Source organism: Barbatula barbatula (assembly GCF_947034865.1).
Source record: "Barbatula barbatula genome assembly, chromosome: 7".
Taxonomy (NCBI): domain Eukaryota; kingdom Metazoa; phylum Chordata; class Actinopteri; order Cypriniformes; family Nemacheilidae; genus Barbatula; species Barbatula barbatula.
The window spans coordinates 23,783,264-23,804,795 of record NC_136770.1 but is presented as its reverse complement, the minus strand read 5'-3'; the positions used below and the strand labels follow the sequence as shown (position 1 = coordinate 23,804,795).

At 39.7% G+C, this 21,532-nt stretch overlaps 1 protein-coding gene across 2 annotated transcripts; it reads left to right on the top strand.

Annotated features, from left to right (window-relative positions):
* The first annotated feature begins 1,244 nt into the window (after positions 1-1,244).
* On the top strand, positions 1,245-19,620 carry shmt2 (serine hydroxymethyltransferase 2 (mitochondrial)). 2 transcript variants are annotated; one of them, XM_079460812.1, is made up of 12 exons: positions 1,245-1,567; positions 7,744-7,938; positions 10,141-10,220; positions 11,059-11,259; positions 11,358-11,439; positions 13,100-13,222; positions 16,064-16,203; positions 16,364-16,526; positions 16,716-16,815; positions 18,172-18,327; positions 18,412-18,519; positions 18,707-19,620. In XM_079460812.1, the coding sequence occupies exons 1-12, from the start codon at positions 1,535-1,537 to the stop codon at positions 18,832-18,834; spliced, it is 1,509 nt and encodes a 502-aa protein (XP_079316938.1). In that variant the 5' UTR covers positions 1,245-1,534; the 3' UTR covers positions 18,835-19,620. The 2 variants fall into 2 exon arrangements, with proteins under 2 accessions (XP_079316938.1, XP_079316939.1); XM_079460813.1 differs by lacking the exons at positions 1,245-1,567; positions 7,744-7,938 and adding an exon at positions 9,823-10,025.
* Positions 19,621-21,532: the final 1,912 nt, after the last annotated feature.

Here is a 21,532-nt window from a genome sequence, read left to right as displayed (position 1 = left end):
TTTCGTTTGCTTCATTTAATGTAATTCAAATCTACTATGATGATATTTCGTCAGTTTTCATCCTTACATGTGTACGTACAACTTTATTATAATAGCTTTCATAGCAATAACAGTGTATGGAAACATTAATTTTATTGTAAAATTTCGTTTCAGTTTATGGGGCACACTGTGTGGCACAAGGAGTTTGAATCCGACGGCACATACATGGGCTACTGATATATAACTTTAATTTAAATGCGTCAATTTAATTTAAACGCGCCACCTTGCTGTGGTGCTATATAAGATATCATTCAAATTTATTTAAATAACTTTTCCAATTTGTGGTCCTATATCAGTAAAGAAAACCGCTGATATATTTGGGGCCTGCTCAAATACCTGTGTCCGAAATAGCCCCCTATACCCTAACATGTGCACTATTTCAGGGGAAATCCATTTTGTAGCGGTGTCCGAAATTATAGTGGACATTGTTGAGTGAACTCATTCAATCCCATAATGCACCGCAATAACGAGTGTACAACCGATGTACACTCAACGGTTAGACCATACCCATAATGCACCTTGAGGCACGCGCTATTTTCCACCGTCATTAAAACGCAAGAGTAGGCTACTAAACTAAACGCATCATCAGAACAAAATGGCGGTTGCGTAATCATAAGATAATAATAAATAACTTAATTCGTTTCCGTGAGAGATTACATGTATGCATTTTTTACAAAAATAAAAAAAATGGTACAACATCTATTTTGGTTGTTAACACAAATAAATTATTTGTTATTTACACAAAACAATATCTGTTTATTTACACAATACAATATTTGTTGTGTGTCCATTACTTACACATAAAAATGACTGTTATATACGTAAAGAATGCTAAATAGTCTACTATATGTTGAAGAAGTGAACGAAAATGAGCGAACGATTTCGGACACTGACGTCATATCACATACGTATTCTTTCGCGGACATTCGTCATTAACGCTTATATTGATCCCCGCGTGGTTTAATGGATTGTTAATAAAATGCTTAAAAAAGTACATTTTTACTTTATTTGTCACGTTTTGTATTAGTTTTTAATAAAGAGAACAAAAAAACTGTTGCCACGTTTATTTTATTACATTTATTACGTTTAATAAAATGATTTAATATTTAAAATAATATTCCTTGAATCTGTTTATTCTAGAAAAACTGTCAACGAGAACAAAGTATAAACGTGTCATAACCTGATATCTGTCAGACGGTTGATTCGCGCTGTATCATGGGAAATAATGAGTGAAAAGTAGAAATCGAATGAAGGTAAACGAGTCGTTTACTCCGAATTACGGACAAAATGACGGACACGTGATATGGTGCACTATATAGGCGATAGGGAGAGACAACTTATATTTAGAGTTTAAAAATGAGACTTCGTTTCCCATGAGCGCTTTCGCGCGCGACTCGAACTTCATTTCCCATAACCACTCGCGCGACTCTTAAATCAGTTTCTGTCATCAGAGCGACGAAAACCTGCTGGAACCGGAGAATTACATCGTTATATCATGTTTACGCTGATGTTAAGACAGCTCGTTACGGTAAGTGAAAAAATGCATTACGCATTATAGCTCACAGTAAAGAGAACGATAACGGACAGTTTGTGATCGGTTGTGTTATTTGTGTAAACACGAGTTTTAAACGCTGTGTGGTCGCCACAATCCAACGTTGTGACGAAAACGGACAGAAAGAATAATAGATATGCATGCATAGATGAAAATCCCATAGAGATTGTGATGCATATATCATATAGGATGTGTACATGATGTGTAGTTTCATTGACGTGTGTCGCTGTCGCACACGTGGCATGTGTGTCAGGTCTATGTAAGGTTTCATTTCGGTTTTAGATCATGTATGCATGCAGTGCCAAGACTTTGCATGTCCTGTTAGCTAATGCCACATGGGATTTTAATGCAATTCAGTTAGTTTTGTTTTTGATAAGATGTTGGATAAGTAAACGGTTGCTATAGCTTTACTTGGTTTGAGACGTGATATGCACTGGTGGTTATAGATAATATGTAAACAACAAGTTCACTAGTCTGGTCGCATGAGATGATGCAACCACCCACGGTGTGTTTCAACTCGATCTCTGTTTAACAGTTGTGTCAGCACAAAACATTCATAGATCAATGTTTTTTTTCTGTCGAAATGTGACCCTTCGTGTGTTTTAGAGGTGAGCTGTCTGTGCAACATCTGTATACTGAGTTTAATCATCTAATAATATTGAATCACTGAATGAGGTCCAGCAAGTGTCAAAGAAATTGTAAATTCACACAATCCCTTATGGTTTGGTTTTATTATAGTCAGAGTGTAGCAAACACGTTTTGGTAGATTTACTCTTGTATAACTATAATACATTCCAGAGTTAAACTATTGTCACTGTGGTGCGAATAAAGTACATTTGGTTTTATTACTAATAAAACCCCAAAACTTTGGTTACTTTTTTGTAGCCTGAACATGTTACACTGACAGTTTGTTTAGTAATATAATAGCATTTTATACCTTTTCATAATGAGTAAAATCTTTGAATAAACGCACGGTTCTGTCTCTCTCGTTATGGCGTTTGTATGCTTTTCCTGTGTTTTTGACCTTAAAAACTTTCTTTCAACGTCTTGGTCATCTGCTTATTAACCCGAAGGATTTTTGCAGCTGCGCTTTTAAGTGTAGCATCGGTTGTCCAGTGAATACCGGCTGCGGGAGAGTTATTTCACATGACCCTGAGTTAGTATCTTTATAAACTTCCTTTATTCCATCATCATCAACATTTGCTAAAATATTCAGTCCACTTGTTCTAGTCAAATCTAAATGTTTGTTTGTTTTTGTTAAACATCAAGCTATTTTTACAATGTGTCAAATGAAACGATAATCTAGCTTGTTTTCAACCAAACACATTATTGATAGCCGACAGAATGTTTAAAGAAACCAATTATTTGGAGACGCTCCCCGGGCATCTCACTTTCAGTTTGAAGTTTTACTCTTGACCGGGTCTATCTTATCTGTAGTCTTTCATAACCAGACAGCGAACAAATAATTAACTTGTTTTTAATTTTTTATACTGTGAGTTTCAAAGATGCCAAAGCTCAAATTCTGAACAGCCAATCAGATTTGAGGTGCGTCTCACACCTCTTAGGTGGTGTTTACATGAAAACAGCGTTTAAAAACAAAAACAGCAGTTTCCACATGCGTTTTAGAAAAAAAACACTAGACTGCCGAAATCTTAATGGCTCACATGACAGGGGCTTCAGAAATCAGAGAAGCAAACGCAATATCTGTGATGTTCTGTTAGAAACACATCATCTTTTGTGATCTGCAGAATTGCATTTTGAAGGTTAACTACTCCTTTAATCCTGACACATATTAGCATTTCTCTGTGCACATAAAAGAAGGAATGTTTTCAGCCTGTGCTGCTATTAGCAGAACACGTCCTGCTTTTTCACCTCCTTGAACTCCGGTGCGTCCCATCATGCATTGGTGAACTCGTAGCGCGCTCCCGGACCGCTCCCCGTGGCCTCACTCTATCTCCCTGGATTAACACGATAATATCGCAGGCCTCAGTGGAAAATTGTCTTTCCACACTTCTGATTGTTCCGTGTCACTCCCTTCGGTCCGGCGGGGAAAAGAAGCAGACCTTCTCCTCACTCTCTCTCTCTCTTTCTCTCGGCCGCCCGTGTCATTCTCCAACGAATCTGCTGGTAATTTGTAACGGCCGCTCGCCCATTAATGGCTGACAGGTCCGAGTGTCATCCTGAGCGATCTTCCTGACACCTCTCCTCCGACCCATCCCTCCTTCCTGACTCTTTCCCTCTCTCACCCGCGTTACATGCTGATTGTCGTCTAGCCTGGCCGTGATGGACGGCAGTGATCTGTAAAATTGACTCGTTCCTCAGAAGAGAGGTATATAACAAAAATAATAAGTAAAATGAAATGTTTTTCTGTAGTTTTATTTCTGAAGCGCAGGAACAGATGTGAGCAGGCGACGCCTAAAATGACAAAACAACGCATCTGTCATGGTCATTCAGGTGTGTGTGCGCGGGAGAGAGAGACTTGCATAGCTTTGGTTTGGGGACACTGAATCTGACCGAAGCATTACTTTCGGGTCATCATCAGATGGGAATTGGTATCATAAATAAAGCAAGTAATATCTATGTCCTGCATAACGCATGTTATATTTGTGAGATCTGTAATCTCTTATTCTTTTATTTTTGTTCCCAGAATTATGCTGTGACAGATCAAGCCCCTGTGTTTAATCTCTTGTGGTTTTATCATCATCATCTCTCTCAGTATTATAATAATTATCTGCTAAATGTTTCCTCCGATCATGTGACATGCTGTAATTTTGATGATGGTCACAGACGGCAGAGATTAAATGCTGTTAAAATGAAATCGAGTGAACACATTATAAATAGATGTTCGCTTGCGATGAGTTAAACCCGGCTTGTGTCCACCTCAGTGAATTACAGGAGTTGCTTTTGTTATTGTTAAAGGGATGTTTCACCCAAAAGTGAAAATTCTGTAATTTACTCGTCATTTCGAACCTGTGTGTGATTTACTGTACTTTCTAACGCAAAACACGAACAAAGATATTTTGAAGAATGTCGGTAAGCGAGTAACGGTGGTGGTACCCATTCATTTCTATAGTATGAACACATCAAAACCAATGCCAAGTCAATGGAAAGCCTACTGCCGTTGGTCGGTTACAAACATTCTTTACAATTTTCCTTGGAAGAAAGAAACGAATAAAGGTTTGAAATGACAACAGCGTGAGTAAATAATAACAGAAGTTTCACCTTCAAGGCAGGTTATGTCCTTTGTTTACATTTATGTATTGAGAAATGTTTTTCTCAATTTCATTTTGTATTGTCCAATGTTGCTGCAGAAGTAATTCGAATCAGTAATGCAAATAAGTAATTTATATACACGGTTGAATATTTAATAAGTAATTAATTACTTTTTGAAGTAAACTTACCCAACACTAGTTGAGAGCACCCTTGAAGTTAACCAGAAAATGGGTACGTAGCCTTCCTTTAATAATTAAGAAGATTAATTTGCACAATGAAGTTAGTAAAAATAACATATTTCAACGATCAATTTGGGACATTTTTTCATTCACACAATGAACAGTCTAATGATGTGAGACTTGACCCCAACGGCGACTCCTGAAGCTCTACAGTGCTCCATAACTCGCTTAAATATTTATAGTTTGTGCCATTCAGGTTAGATGTTCAGAGATTTGTTTGAGACACCGAGCAGCATGTAATCTAGATATAAACAAGTATGTTTCATATATACGTTTATTTATATATATATATATATATATATATATATATATATAGAGAGAGATTATATATTTCACTTTTCTGTATACGGTCTTTGAGATATCAGCACTTATGTCCAACCCAGCGGCTTGTCATGCTGTTATTTCACTACGTTTTCACACGGTTCTTTTAATATATTAAAATCTGTTTCAGATAAAAACAAACCAAACTGTAAGCTTTGACACAAACCTCCATTTCTCTCTGAACTCGAGGGACACGTACGGTTGTACACACACAAACCTCACGGCGTCTCCGTGTCCCTGTAGAGCCGACAGCAAAGGACGCGCCCCCTCAAAGTGTAACGACCCATGTGATGTGGTGTGTGTGTGTTTATGTGGCCCTCAAGAGACGGGCGTCTGGTCTCAGCGTGCGATCTGACATCCGCGAGGGCTCCGGGTGTTAACTCTGACACAGCACTGGTGGACCCGTGCCACTCCACTGTCTGTCAGTGTGCCAGTGACCCACCCAGACCCCCTACTGGCACGGACGAAATTGGGTTGAAATGTAACAGCCTGGTACCGCATGTACATTTTTAACTACATGTTGGTACTACATATTTCAATTAAAAGCTTCATGTACGATTAAAATAGCTGATGGGTGCAGTCAGACATCCCTCCATTTGCATTGTTATCCAGAACGACTTTCAGGACAGTGAATCTAAGGGATATTTTATCACATACTGATAAAATAAACCTTATTATTTTATCAGTATGTGTTCGCTGGGAATCGAACCTGTGACCTTTGCACAGCTAATGCAAATATAAAAAAAATCAAGCAAATTTTCACCAAGATTAAAAAACTAATAATGCACACAAAACATGTGCAAATACACCAAACATTGCAATGAAAGATGCTCTATTTATCTTCACGCTGTAGCTGCTGGATGCAAGTTGATGGTTTCAAGGTGTACGTGTGTAATGAAGCGACACACACGAGTCCGTGTCGGTGAGCTAATTGTTTTTTAATAACAGATTTTAAATGGAGGGATACATCAGACTGCCGGACCCCCGTCGAGCTGAGCGCGTTAGTGATGGGGGGCACTTTTATATTTAATAGGGGTAATTATGGAGCTTTTTGGTGCATATTAAATCCTGTTTTATGTTTTTGGTGGGGAAACGTAATATTTGAATAGGGGTGTAACGATACGCTCAGCCCACGATTCAATACGATAATGGGATTTACGATTACGATTGCATCACGATATTAGTAAAAAACAAAAAAACTGAAAACTAAAAAAAATGTTGCATAAAGATTGCATATCTTAATAGCGCTACGATAATAATAGTAATGTTTTGTATTACGGTATATGATATTTAAATATATTGTTTCACCCTTATATTTTTACATAGTCAAATATGTGTGCGTGTCATTTCTGTATACGAGTTGGTGTGTGTCTGTTGTGTGTTTCATTTGTGCTTTGTGTGGGTGTGAATGAGTGTGTGTGTGTTTTTTCTATGTCAGTGTGTGTCTTGTGCATGGGGTGTGTGCGTGTGCGAGATTAGATAAGCAGTTATGCTGAATTTTCACTCGGCCTGCTGTAAAGTTTCAGCTGAGAACTGCTGATGGGAGCAGAATTCAACAGTCATGGTGATTATTGTATCTCGGCCGCCTCTCGTTCTCTCTTCAGCTGATCTTGAGAAGTCACACATTCCACCGGATGATTTACATGAACATCCTTGTGATGTTTAATTAAAAAATTATGTTTATGTGTCAGAGCAATGGCCGTGTCATCGATGCCTCTCCAGATATGTAGTGCAACAGTATTTCAGCCGACTTGAGTCCAAGTCCAGGCTTGTGGCCCTCCCCATCGATTCCTGTCTCCATCTACCATCCTTATAAAAAAAAGTCTATAACGCTTGATTTGATAAATCCACAGTTTAATGTTGACTAGGACTAGTGAGTTCTTGTCTAGATGCTCGTGCGGTATACAGAGTGTCTTTCATCGACCGCCGTGTGTCTCGACGGGAATGGGATGTTATTGCTGTGTAGTTTTAATCACGATGCTGTTTTCTGATTTGTAGGAGTCTGTGTGTAATCTCAGTAATGCTAACCTCACGACAGTAGAGATGTAATTGTATTGGCTCGTCACTCAAGGGGTTGCGTCCCCATATTTATTTTGTACTGATTTTCATCCGTTTATTTGTTTAATGAGTGTAACACAAACAGTTTGGTTTTAGGATGCATGAGCAATATACTACTGTCATAGGACTGAAAGAAGCTGTTTGTCTTCTTTAAACTAAAATAAGAGATGTAATAAGAGCAAAAGAAATTGAGACTGAACCCTCGGGGTCACCTGATGATGTCAGTCTGTGTTGGATGTATCCATTTGACCGAATAAATTGTGTTTGCAGATGTTAGTGGCACATTACTAACACACATTGTTCATTTTGTTTGTGTTGCAGCCGCTGTGTCAGCGCAGTCCGTCAGCCGCTCTCGCAGCCATGCGGTTTCAGCATTCTGCAGCGGCGCAGTATACAGACGAAGAGCGTCCGTGGACGGGTCAGGACAGCTTGGCGCAGGATGACCCGGAGATGTGGGACCTTCTGCAGAAAGAGAAGGACAGACAGTGTCGAGGACTGGAGCTCATCGCTTCAGAGGTGAAACTTTAACATACTCAAATTCGGGGAAAAGTATCGCCCATGTTGTCACCATGTCTTTATCTGTAAGTTTTGGTGTGGACTCTCAGAGCCATTTTTAAGCATTATCTGCCTTTAGAGAGAGTTTCTTTTGCATTTGAACCAATTTTCTTTATTGTCAATTAACCTTCAGTTACTTTGACTTTTTTACTTGGACCCTCGTTTAGGAGAAAATGTGCCTTAAAAGGTTTTAAAATGCATTTTACTGTTGTTCTAATTACGAGCATAATGACATTAACATAATAATCACAATGTTTGTTGACATGAGCTGCATTTGAAAGTGTTTCCTGCTAAAGTAAGAATATCACTTTTCTTAGCGATATAATAATTGATGCAACAACAAAAATATAGCTATAGAATTATTAATTTGTTTAGTTATATCATTCATAAATCGGACATTTATAAGAAAACTAACCGCAGGTATTCTTAAAAAGATTGATCGATTAACTTTATTAATCCCAATGGGGAAATTCACGTCACAGCAGAACTCGCCACACAATAATAAATTAAATAGGCTTGAGATAAAGGTGCTTACAGGTATAAATGACCCGCTTTTTAATCTTCCTTTTTTCAAAACAATTTTTACCAACAGTGGATTGTAAATAACACAATTTTGGTAAAAGTCATGACTTGGAGACTTTGATATTTTATTAGAAAATAAATTGTACCTGTGACGGATCTAGTGTTGATGATGTGTTTTGTCTGACAGCACATGGTCACGGCGTGCCTTCAGCCTACAGAACAGAACATTCAGATAAACTTTACTTTGTTCCTCAGAAGAACAAGTAACATGAGTTTGAAACGACACCATGACAGTTTCACTTTTTTAGTTTTGAGTGATGTAGCTTTGTAAAAAAGCTTCATAACAATGTTAAGGAAAGTGTGAGGAAGAGTTTAACAAGTCCATCATTCTCTTTAATCTGCATAGTGTCCCAACACTCGCTAATCTACAGACAAAAACACACTGAACACTGATGAACATCCGTGCGCACACTGATAAACATACACACAAGCACTGATAAACACTCACTAATCTACACACACTCACAGTGATCATCACGCACACGAACACTGATGAACACACACTCATTAACACACAAACACTGATGAACACACACACACACACACACACACACACTCATCAACACACGAACACCGATGAATAATCAATCTACAAACATACACTGATTAACATACAAACTGATAACGCACACACACACACTGATCAGCACACAAACCGAGCAAACATAACAGGTGCACACACGCACTGATCAACACACTCACACATTGAACAACATGCATGCATACAAGCACACATTGGTAAATACACATACAAGCGCATGCACACAAACACTGAAAGGCAAACGCAACAGACTGTTCAACACAAACAGATAAACACCTACCAACATTGATAAACAATTACACAGAACTGTGTAGACATTGCAAACCGTAGGTTTGAACATTTATCTGTGATTCTGGCATTGTAGTTGACTTTTAAATCGCATGCGTTAGGAAGTTTTCTTTGCATCTCACACACACACTGTTGTGTAAAAGCATACTATCACACTACTGAAGAACTGTACTAGTACATTTCTGTATGCATGGAATACTTGGATATCCCACAATGCATTGCACCTTTTACCTCATTCTGCTGTTTTAAAGGTTACTTGTTGCTTGATAGGTGAAGATACTATAAAGTGTTATCTGTGCAGTCTCTCTCTCTCTCTCTCTCTCTCTCTCTCTCTCTCTATGTGTGTTTAATCTGGTGACAGAGACAGCTGATATCTCACATGTTTCATCTGTTCCTCGGGTCTCTTTAAATCTCGATTTGTTTGTGAATTCCCCATTTCTCTCCACGTGTCAGCACGTCTGCGCGCAGAACTCCTCTATTGCATTTACAATTCTAATGCGCGTGTGTTTTATCAGCATGGCTGGCGTGTAGTAGAGCTGTTATCTGAACTCTGATCTGAGGTCAGGCATTAGCATAACGCCGTGCGAGCGGTCGACGGACAGACAGACGAGAGGGAGTCTGGATGGAGGTGTCCGCTGTCAGTCTGCTGGCGCTTGCTAGCTACTTTTCTCTCGACAAGACTGATCTACTCCTGTGCAAAATATGCTGCGGATTTTCACCCACTGTGTGTGTTTGTTTGTTTACTTTCACAGAATTTCTGCAGTCGAGCTGCTCTTGAGGCTCAGGGCTCTTGTCTCAATAACAAGTATTCAGAAGGCTACCCTGGAAAAAGGTGCGTGTGTGTGATATTACCGCTATACGGTCATTAATAGATTCAATTATTGCAAATAACAGTCTTTGCAGGTCCTTAATGTTCATAATTCACTGTTGTTAAAGGAACCGTTCACATTAATAAAAATGATCTCAGCATTTACTTACCCCAGATGTAAATGACTGAACACACCTTTTTTGGGGAATCAGGACAGGATAAGGCAGACTAGGACACAAGGTAGAAGTCAAAACGAAACAGCACAGGACTGAAAACAAAAGGGTCTTAAATGGTGAATACTAACAAGGGATAATCACACTGGGCGGGGCTAAGACAGGCGACAGGAGAGCAAAGCAACAACAAAGGCCATGTGCTTCCACACAGAACACAACAGGCACAAAAGACATGAGGCTGTCGCAATCCCATCCACTCAACTAGAAAGCTCTTGACAAGGAGGACAGGATCATAACAGACCTGTTCCACACTGGAACACACAACTGTTTATTTAATGCAATGAATGTACAATATAATACGAATTAAATATATAAATTGTTATACTACTAGCCGCTAGCCAAACCGATAAACAGACACAGACCGAAACTTCGGGCCATGTGCTTGCGTCCGATGAAAAAGTCCGATTAACATTTTATGTAATCTTAAAAGATTGTTTAAATAATATCGTCATTTTGCAATTTTTAAAAAACAACGAAATATTATAAAAATGTTATTAATGCACTGTTAGTGTTACGTTTGAAACATTCCGAAGAAAATGTTTCATAATTGAATGGCAATGTAGCAAAACGTTTACTTGTTAGCTGAGTAAGTCAAAAAGTTGAATTTCCAATGTGTGCATGTGTGGCAGGTATTACGGAGGCGCTGAGGTGGTAGATCAAATTGAGCTGTTGTGTCAGAAGAGAGCGCTGGAGGCTTTTGATTTGGACCCGGCGCTGTGGGGTGTTAACGTCCAGCCATACTCCGGATCTCCTGCTAACTTTGCTGCTTACACGGCCGTTCTCAGTCCTCACGAGCGCATCATGGGTCTGGATCTGCCTGATGGAGGACAGTGAGTTCCCCACATAATACAATAACAATTTACAATACAGTCACCATACGAGTCAATAATGCAGTATAGAATGAGATATTTTCAATGTCTCTCTCTAGTCTCACTCATGGCTATATGTCCGATGTCAAACGGATCTCAGCCACTTCCATCTACTTTGAGTCGATGCCTTACAAATTGAGCGTAAGTTTCCGTCACACAAACGTTTACCACCTAACCAAATTTTCCAGAGTGTGTGTATGGAGAGGTGTGTGGAAATGGTGTGCTATGTGCTGTTCATGTTTTTTAAGATAAGAGCATCAGTTTGTGTTTGTGTGATCAATGAACGTGTGTGTGTGTGTGTGTGTGTGTGATGGATGAGTGGTCAGTCCCCTCTCTATGGGAGAGATAATAGGAAATCGACAGGCGGCCCTGAGCATCACACACACACACACTGCAGTCTGACCCTCGGAATCCACATTAGTGTGATGGAGTGACCAGACAAACGGAGAGAGAGAGATTATCAACTGTCCTGTTCTCGTCTCAGGTGGAAAGAAAGAGACGCAAGAGGAGATAAGTGAGGCAAGAAGTCTGAGAAAGTGAGGCCGCGTGTGAGAGAGTGAGACAGTATGTTAAGAGAGTTAGTGTGAGAGCATGTAAGGGTAAAACGGCATTTGAGGGGGTAAGACTGTGGCGGAGAGTAAGACAGCAGATGAACAAGTGCGTCAGAGTGATATGGCATGTGAGAGTAAGACAGCACATCAGAGAATGAGATGCAAATGAGACGAGGGTGAAACGGGATGCAAGGTGTGTGGGGCAAGACAGCACTTGAGAGGAAAGCTGGATTCAGATTATAAGCGACTTTGTCGCTGCATGTCGTCAGGGGTGGCGGTTCAGGTCGCTAGTGTTAAATTGCTAACAACAAGGACTAGTCTCTCCTCCATTTTTACATCAGCTTTACCATCTTTTTATTGGCTGTCCCTTCCGAAAGTCGCTCTTCGTTTGCATAAGGTTGAAGATTTCTCAACTTTGTCGTGTCGCTGGACATGCCCCGTCCAGTCGCCAACGGTTCCGACTGCTGGTGTCACCAGCTCTCCATTGAAAGGAATGGGATCATGCCGCTTTGTCGTTTGTAATGTGAACAAGGCTTTAGCTAGCGCATGAGCAAGTCAGTGCTTAAGTGAGACCATGGGAGAGAAATGGAGGTGGCATGTGAGAGGGTGAGATAGCAAACCAGCGAGTGAGATTGTATGTGAAGGAGTGAGATGGAAAGTAAGTGAGACAGGTGGTTGTAGGTGCCGGCAGCCATAAATAACTACAGTTACACAATGTTTTGCCAGATGTGAGTACTGTGGCACGCAACAATTAATTATCTCCCATTATAATGAATGAAGCTTTCTGTCTGCGATGCAGGCGTGCGTTTGCGACAGTTTGGTGACTGGAGTGTAGTTTTCCAGCTGCTGTTAAAGCGGCGGTGTGGATATACCGCGGTATAAATGTAGTACAGCAGAATGTTTCCTGCCACACGTATCTGCTGTCACGCCGCCCCGGAGATCCACAGTGAGAGAGAGAGTTTGTGTATTACTCACGAGTCAGAAATCTCAAGGGATTGATAGCAGGACGTTCTGTACGTAAACGTCCGTGTACAAAAAACGTTCCATCTGTGCGGTTTACATGATTTGTCCTTGTATGTACGCGTGTGTTATGTGTGTTTGCTCAGGGCTTCATCTAGGTACTGTTTTTCAGACACAGGACAAAATTGTAGATTTCATTCAATTGCTATTTAATACGTTGTCAGTTGTAAAGAGATGGGCCAACCGAATGGAGCTGCTCATAACTATCTCTCTATTATTTTCTCTCTCAGCCTAAAACAGGTCTGATAGACTACGATCAATTGGAATTAACTGCCAGGCTCTTCCGACCCAAAGTCATCATCGCCGGCACCAGCGCATACGCCCGCCTCATCGATTACGCCCGTGTCAAAAAGGTGCCATACCCTTCACCTCACGCTCGCCCTCTTTGACCCATCTGTAGTAAGAGGTCTTTTCTCTCTCTTCTGGTGTTTGTGTAAAAAAAAGAGAGATTTGACTCTTTTCCAGGTTTTAAGTCAACATGCACGATAAGCAAAACAATGTATACTAGGGATGTAACGATTCACTCAGCTCATGATGCGATGCACGATACTGATCTCACGATACGATTTATTTTTACAAAATGAGACGAGACAAATTCTGCACTTGAAAAAATGCACTTATATTATTTCTTTGTAAAATAACAAATATATCTGATGTCAAATAACAAAACTAAACCGCAATTTTAAAACGAATACCAAATAAAAATGTTGTAAATGTTTTTTCAATATAAACAAACTTAAGACTTTTTACATTTTAGGAAATATCAGCATATCCACGTTTTCCAAGTTTGTAGTAAACACAGCGGCCCCTGCTGTTCAAAACATGTAATGCGATTCAAATAACATCTCAACCGGTTTGAGTCATTGATTTTCAACCGGCTCAGGGTGAATCATTACATCCCTGGTGTTAACATAGGGAAAAGGCCATGTTACTATTCAACCTGTCATATAGAGACGCTTTACCCTAACTAATCAATCAAAACAAGGTAAAAAAATTACTGTTTTGTTTCACTCGGGGATGCATCCCATAATGAAAGCAAAATGGGTTTTGAACAGAAAAGAGGAAGAAATTTCCGATTCCGAAACAATTCAGATTGTTTTTCCCCTTCAGTCGTTTCTTTGTTTTCTTGTCTTGCTCTCATGGACACGCACACACACAGTTGTGTGTATCTGTCTGTCTGTCTCTCTCTGTCTTTGACAAGTTTGTGTTTCACTGCTCATGCCTGACACCTCTGAAACTCCAAACAGATTCACTTTATTTCTTGCTTCTCACAGTCCACACACTGCATTGTTGTTGTCTTCCCTTACACATTCTCTTTCCTTACATACACACTGATAAACAATGACAAAAGTTAACAATGTGATACAATGGGTTTGGTTAACTGTCAAATACCCATAATGCAGTTCACCAGTTTATTGTATTTATTTATCCAGTTAAATCTGGTAACTCGGATAAGCGTCTCCAGTAACTCGGGTAAGACCCACGTGAGATCTGGATCTCGCTGGACAAAGGGCGTGGCGACTCTACAAAATTTCAGCCGCTATTAGATTATTAATGATAATCATAAATCAAATTTTTGTATTGTTTTGCCTTGTTGTGCGCGCACTGTCGAGCTTGTGCAGAGGCTGCAGCTTTTGCCAGAGGGGAACTGGAATCCCCTGCCTGGTTTCCCTCTGAGGTTTTTGGGTTTGCCTGGCCGGGGGGCTGCTAGACTTTTACAGTTTTATTTAATTAACACTGCATATAGGATTTTATAGTCTGTCTGATATTTGACCTGTGTTTTGGATTTGCATAACCTTTTATGTTTTTGCTCATAGTCAATGTTTTCTTGTACAGCTGCTTTGTAACAATGATAATTGTAAAAAGCGCTATATAAATAAAGCTGACTTGACTTGGCACTCGCTATAAGGTCATAGACAGTAAAACCGGATTGAGAGCAGGACTAATCTCATCTCCATCTCCTCTTGGATCCTGGAAGACTTTAAGATTTCCTTTCATCATATAGCGTGAGATGGGGCCCTGCTCCAGGGTTTCGGGGGTCTCTGTTTACCCCCGTATTCTGTTATCTGGTCCTCAGGGGGAGATTGTGTGTTTCATGTTTGTTGCTAGAATTCACTGTGGCCTGATTTAACGGCATGATAAATAAGGCCAGCAGTATTTACACACACACACACACACACACACACAGATGAAGTGTATCAGTGTGCATATAATTATCAGTGTATAATCAGCTTGAAAATGTATTTTTACCCCCTCAAACTGTGCTGTCATGCTCAGAAGGGTTTGAGAAGTGGAGAATCTGGGTCTCGTTCCCTGGAGTGGATCTCATCGGGTCATTCTCAGATGGGCTGATAACACAACGCTTTGATTGTAATATTTGCTGTGAGCGCAGCAGATTTGAGTCTCTTAAACGCTTTGATAATCTAGTGAAAAGCTCTCCATTATATCTTATTTCCCCTCACACCTCTCTTTCTGTCTTACTTTCACTCTTTCTCTCTCTGACTCAATCGTTATTTTGATCTCACTCTTTATCACTCTGTCTGTCTCGCTCTTTTTCTTGCTGGTTTTTCTCTCTTTCTGTTGGCTTTGTCTGTCTCACTCTGTCTGCCACATTTTTTTCTTGCTTTGTCTTTCTCACCCATTCTCTGCATTGTGCCTCTCTTTTGTTGTCTCCGTCTCAATTTCTGTCTTCCATACACTTTCTCTCTCTGCCTCACTCTTTCTCTGTTTGTCTAACTCATTTTCATCTCTCTCTCTGTCTCATTCTCTGTCTGTCTCAGTCTCACTCTTTCTCTCCGTTTGTCTTTCTTTCTGTTTGTCTCTCTCATTTTCTGTCTCGCTCTCTTTCTCACATTCTCCCTCTGTTGGCTTTTCCCCATCTCACTCCTGTCTGTCTCACCCCTTTTCTGTCCGTCTGCCTGGCTTTCTTTCTGTTCGTCTCTGTCTGTCTCACTTTTTCTCCTCCTGTCTACCTCTTTTTATTTTTGTATCCCACTTTGTGTCTGCGTCACTCTTTTTGTCTGTCTGTCTCACTCTTTCTCTCCCTGTCTTCCTTTCTTTCTGTTTGTCGCTTCCATTTTTTGTCTCCCTCTGTCTGCCTTACTCATTCTGTTTGTGTCCCTCTTACTCTGTCTGTCGAACACTTTTTCTCACTTACTGTCTCACTCACTATTTCTCTTTCTCTCTCTGTGCAGTTGTGTGGCGAGGTGGGTGCATATATGTTGGCCGATATGGCTCACATCAGCGGGCTGGTGGCCGGTAAAGCCATTCCTTCTCCGTTTGAACACGCTGACCTCGTCACGACCACCACACACAAATCGCTGCGAGGATCCAGGTACGCTTAAGCGCCTCAATTCCTTACTTTCAATACTAACATACTATAATGTATAAACTGCCTATCAGTTCTGAATGTTTCAAATAGCAGTGTGCTCTACCTTAAAACATTACATTGAATAATTAATTCCTCTTGTCTATTATTTTGTCTCATCCTTCAGGGCGGGGCTTATATTCTACCGTAAGGGCGTGCGCTCCGTGGATAAGAAAGGCAAGGAAGTCTTGTACAACCTGGAGGACAAGGTGAACTTCTCGGTGTTTCCTTCCCTTCAGGGCGGACCGCACAATCACGCCATCGCTGGGGTCGCTGTGGCTCTCAGACAGGTACATCTGCATCTACTTCTGACTTTAGATTTATTTTAAATCACTCCGTTTATAAACTGAAATTACACATTATCGTCTCATTTCTGCTGCATCTCTCGTTCTCTTTCATGCTCTTCTGAACAATAGCTCTGGCACTTGGGACCTCATTTATAGTGTTTAATAATGGATCATTTCTCCTCTCGACTTCAGGCCACGACACCCATGTTTCGGGAGTACATCGCTCAGGTTCTGAAGAACTCCAAGGCCATGGCAGACGCTCTGCTGAAGAAAGGTTACACGCTCGTGTCAGGTGAGTTTTCGTCTCTCGATATTAACAATGTTTCTTGTTCAGGTGCTCCGAACACGTAGGCTAGGTTCTTTATTCATGTTTGTATTTGAAACAGAGAGGTTGGCACAGGGTTTCCAGAAACCTTCACCCTTCTGGCAGTTAGATAAAGTCGGTGCTTTATATGGACCGATTTGGTAAGTTGGTGTGACACCAATATGAGGTCCCTTAACAGTGTGATTATTACAGTAGAGAGTGACGAGTACTTACAACTGTAAAAATAAAGGTTTACTAAACATTTTATGAATAATTTAATTGGTTAATAATTTTGTTTGACTTTGTGTGATCATAACATACTGACACGCAAAATAGGAAGTCTTCCATTTGAGGGTTATTATAGTTTTTTATAAGAGTAAGCTTTAATTTTGACGTTTTCATGTTAATTTTAGTTCAGTTTTGATATGTTATTTTTTAAGTCGCTACATACGTAAATCTTTTATTTATTTACAACAAATAACTTAAGTGCCTCATTTTATTTACATTTATTTAAGTTTTTTGCCTCATGCAGCATTTCTATTACGTTTTTCAAAAAATATATTTGCATTATTTTTTTACTTCAATTATTAGAAATATTTTAAAAGTTAATATAACTTAAAAAACATATTGTTGGGATTATTTCTTAAAGCTGATGAACGATAAAGCATTGTATTTGTCACAATTAGTTAGACGTTATGGCCCGTTGGTGTGGACGTTAATCCATCTATCATTGTTGTTTTTGGTGTTTCCCTATTTTTGGTTTCTATCTGTTCCTCGTTTTATTATTATAAACCGCAGACCGCTGTAAATCACTTGTTCATTAAATAAAGCTGAACAATGTTTCTACTGCCCTTGTTTGCTGGAGAGTTTAGCTTTGAAGTCCCAATGAAGTCAAATCTACCCCATTTACTTTGTTAGTGCGCATTATTAGTTTTCTGGTGTACTTTTATAGATCCAATCAGTGCGCAGTGGGGAAAATACAAGGCCTTTATGTTACTTATTCGATGTTGTGTTTCACTCCGAAAGTGGATCACGATACACAAGTAAAGTTAATTGCGACTTCGAGATCCAGACGGGGTTTAAGTGGATGTTTGTGAAATAAAACCATGAGTTTCTGCCACATGTTGCCTCGGTAACCATTCCAGGGACGACATATGCAAAACTAATTGAACGTCTGCCTGCCGCAAATCCACACGGCCGCAGATCCCACAGAACACACATGCTGTTGTTGTTTTGCCTTCATCCCGTTCAGCTGCCAAAAATCACTTTTGTAACACGTTGTGATTCCAAACACAAACTTGTTTCTTCAGACAAACTGAAGACTGGTATCACTGTTGCCTTCAGGTGGAACCGATAATCATTTGGTGCTGGTGGACCTGAGACCTCAAGGGATGGACGGGTCGCGTGCAGAACGGGTTCTGGAATTGGTTTCCATCACGGCCAACAAGAACACTTGCCCAGGAGACAAAAGTGCGCTTACACCCGGAGGTCTGAGACTGGGTTAGTAACACATTTACATTTTGTGTGGTCTCTTCACGTCAGTTCTTCATTCAGAGAGCTTGATCTGGTCCACTCGTGTCACAGGAACTCCTGCCCTCACATCTCGCCAGTTTAAGGAAGCGGATTTCGAAAAGGTGGTGGATTTCATCGATGAAGGCATCAAGATTGCGCTGAATGTCAAGACAAAGACCAGTGAGTATAGTGTGTAGAAGTCACCAGAGCGACCAGTTCGGTCTGCCATTGGACCAATGTTTTAGTAAGAAAATACAATCTTGAAATTCAAGGCTCCTGTAAATCGATGAAACGAACCGACTGTCTGTTGCGTTTTTGATCTCTCGCACATTAGACCCGTTTACTTTTCTCTTCCTGTTCTCTTTAGAAAAACTGGCAGACTTCAAGAGCTTCCTGCTTGAAGATGCAGAGACGGTGAAACAAATCTCTGATCTGCGTACCCGCGTGGAGGTTTTCGCCCGTCCGTTCCCCATGCCTGGATTCTCAGACCATTAACCTGGGATTGCCGGGTAACCAGGGATAGATCGATGATTATACCTGTGTACACATCTGTGAGATTTCCCCAGGACCACGTTGATGTACGAGGGTGTTTTTTTTATTAAAATCTGTTGATGACTTCGTAATCCAACACTACATTATTCATTATTTTCATAAAACTAACAGTCTTAAAATAACAGGAAGTGAATACACCTGTTAATGAGCGCAGCTCTGCAATATAACCGCAGGTTTGAACAAAATCTACATCGATTCACTTAAGGAAAGAAATAGCTTGGACGGTGTTTAACAGATAGATTCGTAACATCGGTTTCGCCTCTGGGTTTAGGAGGATGTTTAACAAACGATCAACATCTTTGTCATGGGAACAAAGTCGACTAATGATGCAAGCACACGTTTACAGAACATCTTCATCAGTTTCTTCTACAAACTGGAATACAATTTTTTACTCGACACTTAACACAACATGTTCTTTGTTAATTAAAGATCATTTTATTTTTAAAGCTATATACTATATGTAAAGCGAAGTCGAACACATCTTTCTAACAGTATTTGTAGTGTGGAGAATTAAAGTGTTTTTTTTCTGCCTCCCACCTCACGGACTGTACACAGATTCGTGGATATTGATAAATATTTTGAAGCCGTTTTATCACACGTCTGCATTCTCCTGGATTCTGCCCAACAAAATGCCTTCTTATCAAGGAATGATTATTTTTAAATGGACAGATCTTTACAAAGGATTTTCTAAGAGCCTCTAATCCCAATAAATGTATGTAGGAGACATGGCTTTTCAGTGGTTCTTTTCTGTGTGTGTGTTGTGGTTGAAGGTTATTGATCACTCTCCTGATCGCAGTTCTTCTGTTATCTTCAGCAGAATAATGTGCTTTAAATCAGAGGATTATTTAACTGTAGTATGGGTTTTTTGTAGTATACCTATAGCCACTCATCGGATGCACGCTTGGCCCAAAGTCAACTTCCGGGTCTGTGTTTGGTTATCAGTCCAGGCTAGTGGCCTTTAGTATTTATATTTTGTTTTATGTTAACTGTATTAAATTAAATAAATAATAAATGTTCAGAGGTCTGCCATAAGTTAAGTTTGGGCCACATAACGTTTGTTTCTGCTTAAACCATCTATACATTTATGGTCCCTTACCACAATAACCATAGTTTTATCTTGTTATTTGTTGTGAAAATATGGTTACTACACTTTTAGACACATACTACAGTATTTATAGTGAACTGGAGGAAAATGTAGTGTATGTAGTATTCTATAGTCACAATTATTTGAAACTAGAATGAAAGTTAAACTGAAGAACTCTTCGCAAAATGTAAAAACTGGTCCGGGAGCGCTTTGGCCTTGCATTTTTATTTTAGTTTTTTTTTATCTTACATAGATAATTAAATCTTTTAAGATATAACCCTAACGTTTGTATTTGGTTACAATGTTTTTTTTCATTGTATTTTCTGTCAAACATTTGTTTAGTGTTAAAGAATAAAATGGGCAGGTTTGTCTGGGCCATTGTTTTCTGAAATGGTCTATAAAAAGGTTTAAAAAACACTTATATCTATGAATTTATTGCGTTTTCTATAGAAAATACTAAAATTGTGTTTTCCTTCCTGTGAAAATGCCATCATTTATGGTTGTTTAACCGCCATTAAAACGACATGCTTATTGGTCAATTTTCGTGAGCGACGTAAAATTGAAAAACGGTATCACATGAGAATATCGATTAACAGATGGCAATTTAAAATACTTTAATTTCTCGTGTGTGTGGATTGGAAACTGTAGAAGCAAAAATACCACACAAAACCTGAAAGACAAACTTTGAGAAAGTCTCACCTGTCCAGGCCACCGACTCCAGCAGCTTCAGTCAGTCGGTTGGTTTGACATGAAGAGATTCCCGCCTTTCCTCCTCATGCAGAGACGGCCGTTAATTTGAAAATAAATCAGCGCGCGACGGATAAACGACAGCGGACGCGATTAATTGCGCTCGTTTATTTGGAGCGGCGCGACGCTGTTTGAACGCGTGTCATAATTAAAGCCCCGCAGGACCGTGACGCGAGTCGATGGGCTTAAGTGGCGCTTTCGAGTGTTATTTAAACTCCAAACGACGGTTAATGCCGCGTAATTATCTCATAATAAAGTGTAACTGTCTCTTATAGAGCAATAACATTCCCATCATAGGAGAGAGAGAGAGAGAGAGAGAGAGAGAGAGAGAGAGAGTGTGTGTGTACATCTGTATGAGGACAAAGAGAGAGACAAGGAGTAATTAAAAATGAAAGTTGTCTTTTTACAATTTGTTTATTCAAAACAATTTTATAAATAAATATTTCCCATAGCTTTTCATTTAAATGTCATGTTTTTAATTCATTAAAATTGAATGTAGACCAAAGCTGTACGTTCAAAATCAGATGGCTGTAAACTCGTCCACAGGTGAAATGACCATGTTAAGCCTTTAGTGTTTCCTTCAATGTCTGCATTTACATCTGCAAGACATCTTTTGATTGTTTTCTCGATCTTCCCCAATTCACCTCCGGGACGATTCCTTTTAGATGTCATATAGACACCTGGAAGATGTCTGAAAGATGTTTAGAATTCACAAAGTATGTAAAACTGCCTTTCTAAAACGTTTAGCAGATGTTTTTAGCCAGCAGATGTATTCCAGACCTTAAGCAGACACCTTACAGACGAACCTAA